Genomic DNA, 13,497 nt, shown 5'->3' on the forward strand with positions numbered 1-13,497 from the left:
AAAAATAATTTTTTAATGTTTTTATTTGTAGTTACTATTATTTTTTCTTTTATTTTTATCTTTTAGTTTTAAAAATATAATATAAATTACAAATATTTTGTTTTCTTTTTTTTAAATACTAAATATGAAATACAAAAAATCATATTTGCTAGTGAACCTACATATTCACTCTATGGGTAAATCAAAGAATTTTTCTATATATACATAGCCGTGGCAACACGGGAAAATCAAATTGGGAAAGTCGGTCTCCATCTTTTCCTTAAAAAGTCAACAGAGAGTGAAAAGAGATGGATAATAATAATCAGGAAGAGGCTTCGATCATCGAAGTTTCAACCCTTACTTGCATAGATCTCGCAAGCTCTGATCTTTATCAATCAGCTGTTTTGCTTAAGCAGGTATTTTGGGTTTTTCCTCGAATATGTTTACATTCGGATCATTATAACTTATGTCGAAACATTGATACGTTGTGGGTGATATTGCTCAAGGCATGTTCGGATAGTGAATTTTTCTATGTCATAAATCATGGTATAAGCGAGGAGTTGAACGACCAGGCTTTCGAGCAGAGCAAGAAGTTCTTCGCCCTTCCCCTGGAAGAGAAGATGAAGGTCTTGAGAAACGACAAGTTTAGAGGCTATGCACCAATATGTGATCAACTCTTAGATCCTAAAACCCAAGTGCGAGGTTTGTCTGATTATCTTTCACTTGATTTGTCTAAGATTATTGTTTTATAATTTCATGGGGTTTTAGGGGATTACAAAGAGGGTTTTACCATTGGAACTGAAGGCCCCAAAAATGGTGCCCATCGTGATAAACCATTATATAGCCCAAACATTTGGCCTAATCCTGGTTAGTTTTTGTCGTATATCTGTTTGTTTATCTGATGTTTTTATTCTTTGAACTCTAAAGTTTTTGGTAGATGTTTTGCCCGGATGGCGGGAGACCATGGGAAATATTATCAAGAAGCATTGTAAGTTTGATCATGTTTATTTCTTTTCTTTAGATTTGTAAATAATAGGTGAATTTTGTTCATTTCCGATTATAAATAATACTCCTTTATATTAAACGAGAGATTAACATTAAAGGTCACTTTTTGAGTTTGTCTTACACCATAAGTCATTTTCAGCTCTTAGAACACTTTCTCTAACTTATCTCATTCTATATCAACTAAACCATAACTAGATAATAATTTTGTAGGATCCACTTTTCATCTCTCTTGCTTTTTTAACTTTTCACTTCTTTTTTTTTTTTGAACACAGCTCTCTCTCTTCTTTTTAATCTTGTTTTTTTTGGGCAATTGATTTCATAAAAAAAACACAATCAACAAGACCAAACTTCATGTTCCATATGCTTTGTAACTCATCCGCCTCGCTCTGGGAAAATATTTTGTGGTGGTTGTGATGCTCGTAATCCGCCGCACTGGCCAGCCACGATCAGCTCAAACAACAATGGCCAAATCTCACCTTTTCACATTTGGTCCTTTAATTATTCATTTATTCTCAATTTGATCCAAACTATCAAATTTGCGGATACACCCATATTAATTGTCTAGAAACTTTTAATTGTTCAATCCGACCCCTTACAATATGCACATATGAATTTAAAGAGCAAAATTAAATGATAAAATCATCAAAATCATTAAGATATGAACAACATACAAATTCATGGGTAACCCTATTGTGGTGTGTACAATTAGGTTGTGTACATTATGAACCGGTGTACACGTGTACATTTAAATATGAATGTAAACCGGGGCTTCTAGCTCAGTTGGTAAAGGGTTCACAGCTGTGAGTTCCGCCACCTGGGTTCGAATCCCGGCCACTGGGGAATTAACATTTCGGCATCGCCAGGGACAGAGAACCGACATGTGGCAACACATGACTAGTCTGGACCACTTCTGTGGGGCCAGGATACCTCTGTATAATTCAAAAAAAAAAATATGAATGTATTCATAAATCTCGTAGTCCAGATGTACATTGGGTCGCACGTACGCCGGTTCATGTTATCATGTTATCCATGGTTTCTTGTACACATCTATTTCTTTTTAATTAGCTGCAACATCAGTAGAAGCATTTTTCTTGGTTTCTTGTCCACATGTACATGTAGTGTTTGTTGATGTAGGAGGCATGAGCTTTGCAACTTGTACACACCTGATAAATCTCAACACGTGTACACACTTGATAAATCACTGTTCACATGTACATCAGTTCACTTGTACACACGTGATAAATCTCAACACACACTTGCACCTTTGACAATTTACACAAATAAAAAAATATTGTTATCTTTGAAAGCTTAAGGTCATACAAAAGGAAAAAGCTTTGTTAGTTCATGATATCTCATGATATCTCATGATTTTAATAAGTTTTAGATTTATATTTTAGCTAATTATGATCATTTTAGATTGCATTTAAGTCATTAGATTGCATTTGCATGCATAATTGCATATCACATGGTTTAAAGTTTACAATTGGAAGTTTTGGGTGGCACTGCAAAGTTATTTCTGCAATTTTCATAGTTCTGAGGTCAAAAAGTAAATATTCGAAAGATGAAAGATCAGGCTTGCAAAAAGGCCAAAAATGGCCATTGGAGCTCACGATGATCTTGAGTCCGGAGCCCGACGATTCCGACGACGAGCACGACCCGATGGAGGAGCTAAACAGAGATACAAGAGCTCACCGTGAAGCTTGGTCCGGTGATTCACGGTGGTGGGGGATTCGTGATTGGTCCCAATGGTTTCCACCACGAGCTGGAGCACGGCTGGTTGAACACGGGCTGAGCTCGAGACTGCGGTGGAGAACTCGCGGCGGAGCACGGCGGAGGAGGAGACGAGTGGATACAGCTTAATATGATGTTTGTGTACATCAATTTTCCAGCTTCTTGTAATCGACCCTTCGTTTTCCATCTCCATTAATTTGATTTATTTTTGACTGAGTCAACTCAGTAGTTATACAGAGGTTTCACTTTGGTCATGGGTTCGAGGTGATAAAAAAAATGAGAAAGAGATCTAAATTAAAAATTGGAAAATAGTTATCTTGAGTCAAATCACATAACTTCGGTTACTCTAGTTAAAGATTATCATGGTTGAGAGTGAACCACAAAAGCTTCTTTCCGTGGGCATCCAACTTGTCTTTAAAAAAAAGTGCTCTGGTATAAAGAAGTGACTTATCTTGATATTAATAACTACTAAAGTGACTCTCAAGGTAAATTTCTCTTATTTTAATAGAGTTTTAAAGTTTTTGCCAAAAATTAAAAAAAATATAAATTTTTATGCAATTTCTTTTGGTTACATAAAATTATTAAATAAAACTAATTCAACCAATAAAAAATATACAGTATTTTGTAATTGGTCAAAAAATTCAAATAATACTAAATTTCACATAAAATTGTGAAAACATTATTTATTTTGAAACAATAAATCTTTAAATATCAGTTAAATTGATACGGAGAGGAGAGAGTAGGTTAGACTATTATTTTATCCGATGAATGTGACATCTCTCTCCCTTGTAAAAATAATTTCATTTACCGTTATAGAATTACATAGGCTGCTTCAGTTTTTTTTTTTTTTTTTTTTGGCTGCTTCAGTTTTGTATTGAGTAAACATGTTATTTCACTATTTTTTCTTTCTTCATCCTTTCTTCCTCCTTGTATATGGGTATGATGATGAAGTAGGGCTATATATATATATATGTTGTGTCTGTGTAATAGATTAGTCATGAAAATAAATTAAGTTTCAGTACATATTTGATATTCCGAACTGCAACATCATGTCAAAATTTATGACTATACATCTTAAATCAATTCACAATAAATAACGAAAAATGGACGATTATGTGATAATTAAAATATACAAGTTGACTTGTATTATTCAATGTGGAACTATTAATGGAGAAAGTTTTTCAAACGGCATAGTTTTGATGAGCCATTCTGCATGATCAGGCGGGTTTGTAAGTCTATTGCGAGAATAATTGCTTTGGCACTGGACTTGGATGTGAATTACTTTGATACGCCTGAGATGCTGGGAAATCCAATTGCAGATATGATCTTGTTTCATTATGAAGGTGATTCTAATCTCATTAGCTTTGTATGTCAGCGCTACCTACACTTACCCTCTTTAATTATCTTATTTATTTTCTTTACTCTTTCAGGGGTGTCTGATCCCTCAAAAGGAATATATGCATGTGGAGCACATTGTGATTTCGGAATGTTGTCTCTCTTAGCAACTGATGATGTAATGGGACTTCAGGTATGGTAAATTTTTGCTAGTCTTATATAAATTCTGACGTTCAGACCGGTCAGGTTATGAAAACTTGCATGCCAATATGTAACTGTAGATATGCAAGGATAAAGACTTGAAGGATCAAAAATGGGAATATGTACCATCGATTAAAGGGTATTATAATGAGATATTTTTGTTTATTGGGTCCATGATACATTGATTCCCATTACTATATTTCTATTCCATTATATTAGTTTTGGTTTTGGCTGTTATATGTTTTGTTTTTTCGTCTACAGAGCCTATATTGTGAATCTTTGTAATTTGTTGGAGCGCTGGAGTAACGGCTTTTTCAAGTAATATGTTATTTTAGCTTAATTTTCTTAAAGTTTTCGTTTTTGGTCATAAATTTTCACATTTTCTTATATCATACAGATCGACGTTGCATCGGGTACTTGGGACTGGGCAGGACCGATATTCAGTAAGTCTCTTGTTAATAATGGAAAACAAATCAGTCACATTCTGCATTTAATTGATACTGTTTCTTCAAAATCTAGTTTTTATTGAAACATGTTCGTAAATGAATTTGGAAAACTATACAACACTTTTTATTTAATCAAAGTCAAAGTGTTCCATCGCAGATTCCTTTCTTCGTAAAACCGAGCCAGGACTGTATAATAGAGTGTCTTCCTACCTGCCAGTCCGAAAACAACCCACCCAAGTACGACTTAGCATCTTCACCTTGTTACATTACGACCTTTTACCGTTTCAGTGTCTTATAAGATAATGTGTTGTGTTCAATGTATAGATATCCAGCGATCAAATGCTCAACATACTTCTCCCAACACTACAAAGCCGCACATGCACACCACAAACAGACCTAGGCGAAGTTTATTGTTCACCCGGACCACACCATAATTCCCACTGTATAAATTATTTGGTTTTCTTGTTGGATATTGTTGCTGAAAGTTCCTTTCTGTTTAGGTTTCTGTCGCCAAGGTTTATATATACTGTACCTAATTAATTGGATTAATAAAGATCACTAAGGAAAAAAAAAGAACTTGTGTTTCTCGAATCAGAACTGCTTTTTATTCCAATTTATAAAGTAGAACTGCTTGAACAAATATATTGTAATGACCCGGTATTGGATAACCGGTATGGTTTAATTTTAAATGATTATGTGTGAAAACCAAAGCCAATTTCATTAACTAAAATGTGTGAATATATATAAGAGTTAGCTCATGTTTATTAAAGATCGTTCATATAACTCGTGATCTAATTTAATCTCGATATAATATACTGCTTTCGGTTAACAAATTGGATTTTTTCAAATATGGAAACAAAATATTTTCAAATATTTTTATAATTGCACTTTCAATAATTTTGGAACTGATTATCTTTATCCGTAGAATCTGTATTTTACTATACGTGGAATACAGTAAGCATGTTTGAAATCAATTTCTACTGATTTTAGATTTACAGTAATGTGTAGATTTTGATTTTTACAGGTTTTAAATTTATATTAATGTGTAGATTCCGATTTCTATAAATTTTAGAGCGATAGGTTAAGCGCGGGATGTATATTCCAAATATTTTTATATTACTATTATTTATGTAAATCACGTATTTTAAACATGATAGATTCAATGAAAAATATATTACATTTTCTGTAGATCACGTATTAATATTATGTAGATCAAGTATTACTATTATTTTACTTTATGTAGAACAAAATGTGAGATTATGATTTGAACATTTTTAGATTGTTCACAATGTGTCGGGACATCAAATAATTGTGGGAACTAATCTTGAATGACGAGGAGGAACTTTTTTAGATCGATTCAAAACAAAAAGAGTAAATTATGATAGGGTGAATTTGTGTAATAGCCAAATTAAAAAAAAAAATTAAGAATATGGCTATGATGTTGACATTATTAGATCTCCTAGTTTTTTCACCATTTTCTTCCGGTTTTGTCCATTTGTGAAGCAAGTTGACGGTAAGATTATTGTTGTGGCGTTTATGATATCAACGTGTTGACTATAATGTCATTTTATAAATAGAATAGAACATGCTATAAATGACATAGTTCACATTAATGAAAATTATTTAAATATATTATACTATGTATGTTTACAATTAACAAATAGCATAAACGTAACTTTTTTGACAGATAATTCAGCAATATATTACATGATTACTAACCTCTAAAAGAAAATATAAATCCTTAACTCAAATATCAACATATGCAAATAGAATAGTAACAAACAAAAGTATGTCAAAATTTAAACGTTCTATTACATAACACCAAAATAGTATAGAACACCAACTTTATCTCAACTTCTAAAATCTAGATACTAAACCTTATCTCAATTCCACCCAAACTCTTAAACCCTAAACCTTAGATCCTAACCATATCCCTTCACCTTATAAATATTAAACCCTAAATTCTAATCACTAAACCCTAATCCAAATCTAAACCCTAATCCAAATGTAAATATTAATCTAAATGTAAATCCTAAATTCAAATATCAAAATATATTTCTAAATAATATAGAACACTAAACCCTAAATTCTAATTAGTAAACCCTAAACATAAATATAAACATTAACTCAAATATAAACTTTAGACCCAAATATAATGGAACAATAATAAATAACATATTACAAATGGTGAAACTTTGAAATGTTTATTCCTCACCTTATAAATACTTAACCCTAAATTTTAATCACTAAACCCTAATTCAAATGTAAACCCTAAACCCAAATATTAAAATATTTTTTTAAATAAAGTAGAACACTTTTTATTAACATACAAATAGAATAGAACAAAATAAAATAGTATAGGAACATGTGGTGAGAATGGAAGAAAATGAGTGGTAACCGGTAATCGAAAAAGAAGAAGGTCACTTAAATTTTTATTAACTGGATGATAAGGGTAATATAGTATATATTATAAGAATAATGGATGTACTTTTTTTTTGGGTTAGATGCTAAATTATGGTTTATTTTGTAGCCATCTCACTTAATTTCCCATTATGATATGTCTTGGGCAAAAAAATTTATGGCATGTACGGAAGGTTAAAAAAAAAAGCAAAAGTATTTCTAAAATATATAAAGAAACAAGAGAAAAGTGCCCTTCTGAGTTCTGAATGTTTATTTTGATGAAGTTATACAAGTTTATACAAACTGGTAATGTATTTATTAACTTGATGCCGAAGAAAGATTTTTCATTAGAAATTTGATTAATCAGAGAGACATACAGTTTATTTTTCTTGATTGCATGTCTAACTAAAATCCTTTTTGGTCAAACAAATGTATAAATATAGAGATAATCATGAATACTTGGTCTGTCTTTATCCTTTTGGATCATGGCTATCACTCCAGGTCCTGACTGCCACTGCAACTGCCTGTTTCACTGATTCAGCATCCATGCTTTCACAATCATCATTCTGGGATTAATTCAGATTAGATGGAAATTATAAATTATTTTGTGACAAATTATAATGAATGGACAAATATATAATGATGACAATGGAGATTAGTGTGTTTACATTTGGTGAACCAATGGCATGCAAGCTAAATGAGTCCATACATGAAACCCTAGCTTCAACAACCTCAAGTCCAAGATCATCAAAAGCTTCAAGAACACAAACCAACAAGCCTGCCTCATTCTTCCCTGACATTACCTTTATCATGAATCCCTTCTCTAGGGTTTCCACTGTAACCTATCGTCAGTACAAAACCCCAAAATCAACTGAAGCATCTTAATGTAAATGCGTCAAAGACTAAAACATATATGTTTACATACCATGGGTTCGGTATGATGACATAAATATTGCTCAGACGTGGTCTCATTGTTGATTTTTTCAACTTTCTGTTTAAGCTTTTTAATATATTTGGATGCATCCACTATGATCGAGGTTTCACTTTCCTGCAAAACGTGTGATTCAAGTTTAGTGTGAGAAAAATGTCCATTTCAGTTAACACATTTTGGCTCTTTAATTTTACTTATCTTGTTATAAATATATAGTTGATTATGGTTCGAACGAAGTAAGTAACTAACTATATCTTGAAGATAAACAAAAAAAATTCAAGTAACAAATATCACTAATTGATTACTCAAAAGCAATATCCCAAAAAGTACAGTACATACAAAGAATAGGAGTAAAGTTTGATCTCTAAAGAATTAAAGAGAGATAGATGTCACGGTTAAATCGTATGTACATACATATCTGAATATGATTAACAAAATATTTACTATTTATGGTATATAAAAAAGTATGACTGATGGTTATATAGTAGAGGTCGAATCATATCAAAATAAGAAACAAAGTTAAAAAGAGAGTGATTGTAAAGCTCTTTTCAAAAGAAAAAAAAAGAGACTGATGGAATCTAATTACAGCATTAGAGTTAGTGATTGAACGAAGCAATTGAAACTTTTCACGAAGAGAGGAATCTCTCTTGTATTCCCTCGAAACCATCCTTCAAATTTTTAGCTTCTTCTCCTCCTCCTCCCCTACGGTTTCTCTTCTATATATATAGTAAGAAAGATAAATTAGAGATCAGAGTTTCTACAACGTTTATAAGATCCTCTCGTCTCTCACATGTCTGCCTTATAGTCTGATCTCTTCATCGCTAGAGAATGTGATACATACGGACAAATCCTTTGGTATCTCGTGAATTGCTTGATTGCCTTTATGTCTTTTTTTTGTCACAATTGCCTCTATGTCTAGATACACGTTATTCCATATTATATATCTATACAATTTATACTTACGCGAGAATACTTATATACGAAAGTGAATGTGTAAAGATCAACACGTGTGAGGGTATATTCGATGTAATGATCTTGTACCTAGAAACAGTTATTGATAAAACGTTGTCGAACCAAATGGAAGTGATCATAAAGATAGACATACAGTCAGTCAACATGACATTCAAGATCTAACACACTATTCTTTTTTCTTCATAAGAAAAGGAAACCATCTCGCATGCATCAAGTTTTTAGTATCCCCAAAAAGACCAGTTTTTAGACTTATATACTCTATATTTAACTAAATAAGTTGCAATTTATGGGATATATATTAAGGTTGTATGTCTTCAAACGGTAACTAACTAAATACAGAATTTTTTTTTTCTTCATTGTTTTAACAGAATCTAAAATAAATTAAGTCTCAGTATCCTTTTCTAACTAGAAATAAGCTTATATTTAAAAAAATCTAGTGGAAACCATTACCCATGTGTTGCATCTGAAAATATGTTAAATTTCGGTTCACCAGTAAAATCTCATAACATTCGTTGGGTTGGAAATAGTAACAAAAAAAATATACTTGCAATCAAGGTTGACATTTTGGTATGGTATATCTTTTTGGTTTAAAAAAATTTATTTTTCTAGATAAGTATGTATTGGTATAAGGAAAATGAAATTAAATTTTAAAGCTGTTATAAATATGGATTTAAGAGATCGTAAAGTTAATTCATATACATAATAATATATAAATTCCAAACGGATATTTAACTCAATTCATTTTGCTCTTTAATCTTTCTTCGAGTTTGATTCGTGTTTGTTCACAATAGTATGTTATTTTGTAGTTGCATATATACTCATTGAATTATTAACTAAACCCGTTTAATTGTTTAAGACACAACTTCAATTAAATTACATAAAATTTATGCTTAAAATCAATTAGTGATAAATTGATTAATTCAAGTGATCACTCGGTTTAAACTTCTGATGTAGAATTTATCGTGAACTAAATTCCACTAAAATGAAATAAATCATTTTATGACTCACTTTAGTTAGGGTCAACAAAAATACTTTAGTACCATGTTAAATTTTGTGTGCTTCCAAATTAATAGTTAAAACTAACTGGAGATAAATGAATTGATCCAAATATTTTATATATTATTGTTGATCTCTTCAAACTTCTAATGTAGGATCTCAACAACTTCTATGTGTGAACCGCAAATATTATATTGCATCCTCAGAATATTCCAACTATAGTTTAACCGGTTTCAGTTTTGGTGAGAACTGATTCGTATGCTTATAATCTACATTTATCGTCCTTGTCTCGTTTTAATTAGTCTTGACAACTCTTTTCACAGTTTTATACTTATACATTTGTGCGTGTGAGCGATTTTTGAGTATATAAGGTTTCAAGAAATGAGGAGAGGACAAAAGTAAAAGGAATAAGGGAACCGTGAGCTCGTAATGGAGCTGGAGGAAACAAAACTTTAAAATATTTTATACATTATTATAAATTATTGAAGTAGGAGCATCGAAAGAAGTGAAGGAAGAGGATAAAAGCAAACAGAAGAATGTTGTTGTGATTTTGGAATGCCTCCAAACACTCCTCACGGGGATATTTATGAGTTCCCCTCATCACTCTTACTGATCACTACCCAATTTCAAATTGTGTGTATATATGCGTTTATATGATATACATATTACAATACGTATATGAACCTTATATATGTGCATGAAGACATAACACATACATGACGAGGCACCGATGCAAGGTGACGAATCTATTCTTTCTTCACTTTTTATTGTAAAATATTACTTGGATCGGCATTAAGATTTTAGGGGACTATATAGACAATTTGGTAAAAATTTATATAATTTTCTTACAAGTTTGAAACTTGTAATGTATGCAAATTTTTCCAAAAGTTTTAGGAGTTATGGACCAACAGTTTTTGAAATTTATATGCATGAAAGATACCAGATACTATGTACCCAAAATTCCGGTTTAAAAAAACATTAAAATTTTACATAGCTTATGTAGTTGCGTCTATGTTATAAAAATGTAATAGGAGTAGAGAATATGGAATTGTCTATTTATTCCACAAGAACATATAAAAGTACCCATATCAATTCACATGTGTGCCGATTAATCATTCACAAAATAACACTCTGCAATATAGACAAACCCTCTCTTCTGACGTATAGCCTACTCATACATATCCTACTATTTCTCATATTCTTTTACTTTTACAGTCTGCTTTCTGCCTTTTTTTTTGTGACAAAAAAAAATGTAGGATTTTAATTGCTCGGATTTGCCAAAGAAATGGCACTCACGTGACTTTTACTTTGGGAAGTACATTCATATTCACATGCACAATTTGACAATATGAGAAAGTTAAAAACCCTTTAAATCTTTAAAGCTGAGAAATAAACGTTTTCGTTGCCCATAGAGAAGTTTGAAGAAAGAAAGGGACGTGAGCAAGAGATTTTGTACATCAAAAGTTCGTATTCAAAGGAGATGTTGTCTCGTCCAATATATTAGTACTACTGATGCGTATTTATCGTGTCATGGACTTGTGTCCACGCATTTTTGTAAATATGAGAACGGAAATAGATTAATCGCGTGAAAAATAGTAGAGTGATCACTCATTACAACAGAAAACGTCAACCACAATAATTAAAAGTGATAAAATTGCGCAGTACGTACTGAAGTATATGTGTTAAGATCATCAGTTCCTTTCCTTAATGTGATAAGATCATATAGTTACTTTCCAAAAAAATTAAGCATGACGTATGTATACACTATCTAAAAGTAGAAACCGACGGTGTAAAAACGGATTATAAAGTCATTTTCCTTTAAAAGGTGTCATTACCAGTCGAATAGATTACTAAATAATTTCCTTAAATGTCATCCTTAAATAGCTGTAGTAAAAACACAAATCTGACACGTGAGGTTGATAGAACTGTGGTCTTTGGTTAACTGTAGAAAGAGAGAAAAAGAGAGGAGTGGTGAAGAAGACAAAAGATGATCACGGTATTAATGTCAATTTCTTTTTTCTTTTTGCTTGAAGAAGGTCAAATGAACCAAGCGAGGACGGCCTAGTGATTTTAAGGGAGTTTCGGCCTTAATACGAATCCAGGTTCGAATTCCGTTGGCCATTGGAAAATTAACATTTTGGCATCACCAGAGACAGAGTGCCGACACGTGGACTGAAAACGTAGGCTGCAAAAACGTGACTAGTCTGAATCCACTTCTATAGGGGCCATGATATCTCTGTATAATCCAAAAAAAGAAAGTCAAATGATTTTTTAAAAAAATATCATGCCGAATAACATCGGTTATTTATTTAAATTGCTTGAAACTGCATATTTTATATAACTTTTTAAATACAAAAAAAAACAAAATCTAGTCTATTAATTTAAAATCTTACTTTTTATCTACTATAAAAATCCAATTCATTAATATCATCTACTTAATTAAATATATAATAGCTATACAATAACATTTAACTTTTAATAAATTTGCAACATATTAATTCATATTTCTCGGTTTATACATCGTACTAAAACATTGTTCCATCATGTCTACCAACTAAAACGATTATTTACATTCTCCATCAACCAAATAAAACGTGCATATTAACCAACATGTATAACATCTTAAAGATGCAGTATGCTGAAATGATTTGTATAAATTGAATAAATGAGGTAATACATGTGTGTTATGAAGATGGAGATGAATAAGAATTCAGGTTTGTGATGTGCGTAAGCTTGTTAAACTTGGAAAAGAAAAGAAGATATGTGTTTGAAGACATATGGACATTTTCCGTAAAGTAAAAGAGAATTTGCTGAAGATGAGGTTTTTCATTAAATAAAATGGAAAATTGTTTTAAATGTATTTGAAAGATTTGGAGAACAAGTTGAACTTGTAAAGTAGGTCTGGGAAATCGGGTGACCATCTGGGTTCAGGTAGGTTCTAATCGGGTTTTGATTTTTCGGGTTTACCAAAAACAACTTCATTTCGTTATTATAAATATTCGGATCGGTCTCGTTCGGGTTTCATCGGATTCGGATCGGGTTTGATAGCACATCCTAAACCCAGTTTGAACCCATATAATTTTCGGGTTCGGTTCTGAACCGGGTTTAAGGTATCCACACTACTCACCAGAAAGTTCTATACATCTGCATTTTTATTTCATTAAACGCTTACATACACTGTAATGCTTAAAGGACAATAAAAAAGTAAAAAAACTTGCAGACTTTGTTAACATGATCCAAAACAAACGCTGGCAACACTAACCCATTTCTCGTTCTCGTGCAAACACAACCTGAAGCATACTTCAAAGAACCTGAATAACACAACCATTTTACACATCACAGAACTTGAATAACACAACCATTAATAAACGTAGACAAAGAAATGAGAAAATCCAAAGAACCATTATTAAACTTCAATGTAGATCAAACTTGTTCTTAATAGAACTTAAAATCAACTGTCAAATAAGAACCCATCTCTAACTAGACCAAAGCCAAAAATAA

At 31.7% G+C, this 13,497-nt stretch overlaps 1 protein-coding gene and 1 pseudogene across 2 annotated transcripts; one reads left to right on the plus strand and one right to left on the minus strand.

Moving 5' to 3' along the window:
- The first annotated feature begins 246 nt into the window (after positions 1–246).
- On the plus strand, positions 247–5,712 carry LOC108836648 (2-oxoglutarate-Fe(II) type oxidoreductase hxnY-like; annotated as a pseudogene).
- A 1,678-nt stretch (positions 5,713–7,390) lies between these two features.
- On the minus strand, positions 7,391–8,934 carry LOC108831776 (uncharacterized). 2 transcript variants are annotated; one of them, XM_018605289.2, is made up of 4 exons: positions 8,615–8,934; positions 8,023–8,145; positions 7,766–7,939; positions 7,391–7,663 (listed from the first exon to the last, which is right to left on the minus strand). In XM_018605289.2, the coding sequence occupies exons 1-4, from the start codon at positions 8,693–8,695 to the stop codon at positions 7,568–7,570; spliced, it is 474 nt and encodes a 157-aa protein (XP_018460791.1). In that variant the 5' UTR covers positions 8,696–8,934; the 3' UTR covers positions 7,391–7,567. The 2 variants fall into 2 exon arrangements, with proteins under 2 accessions (XP_018460791.1, XP_018460792.1); XM_018605290.2 differs by having other exon boundaries at positions 7,391–7,629; positions 8,615–8,898.
- Positions 8,935–13,497: the final 4,563 nt, after the last annotated feature.

This window comes from Raphanus sativus, chromosome 7, assembly GCF_000801105.2.
Source record: "Raphanus sativus cultivar WK10039 chromosome 7, ASM80110v3, whole genome shotgun sequence".
Lineage (NCBI taxonomy): Eukaryota > Viridiplantae > Streptophyta > Magnoliopsida > Brassicales > Brassicaceae > Raphanus > Raphanus sativus.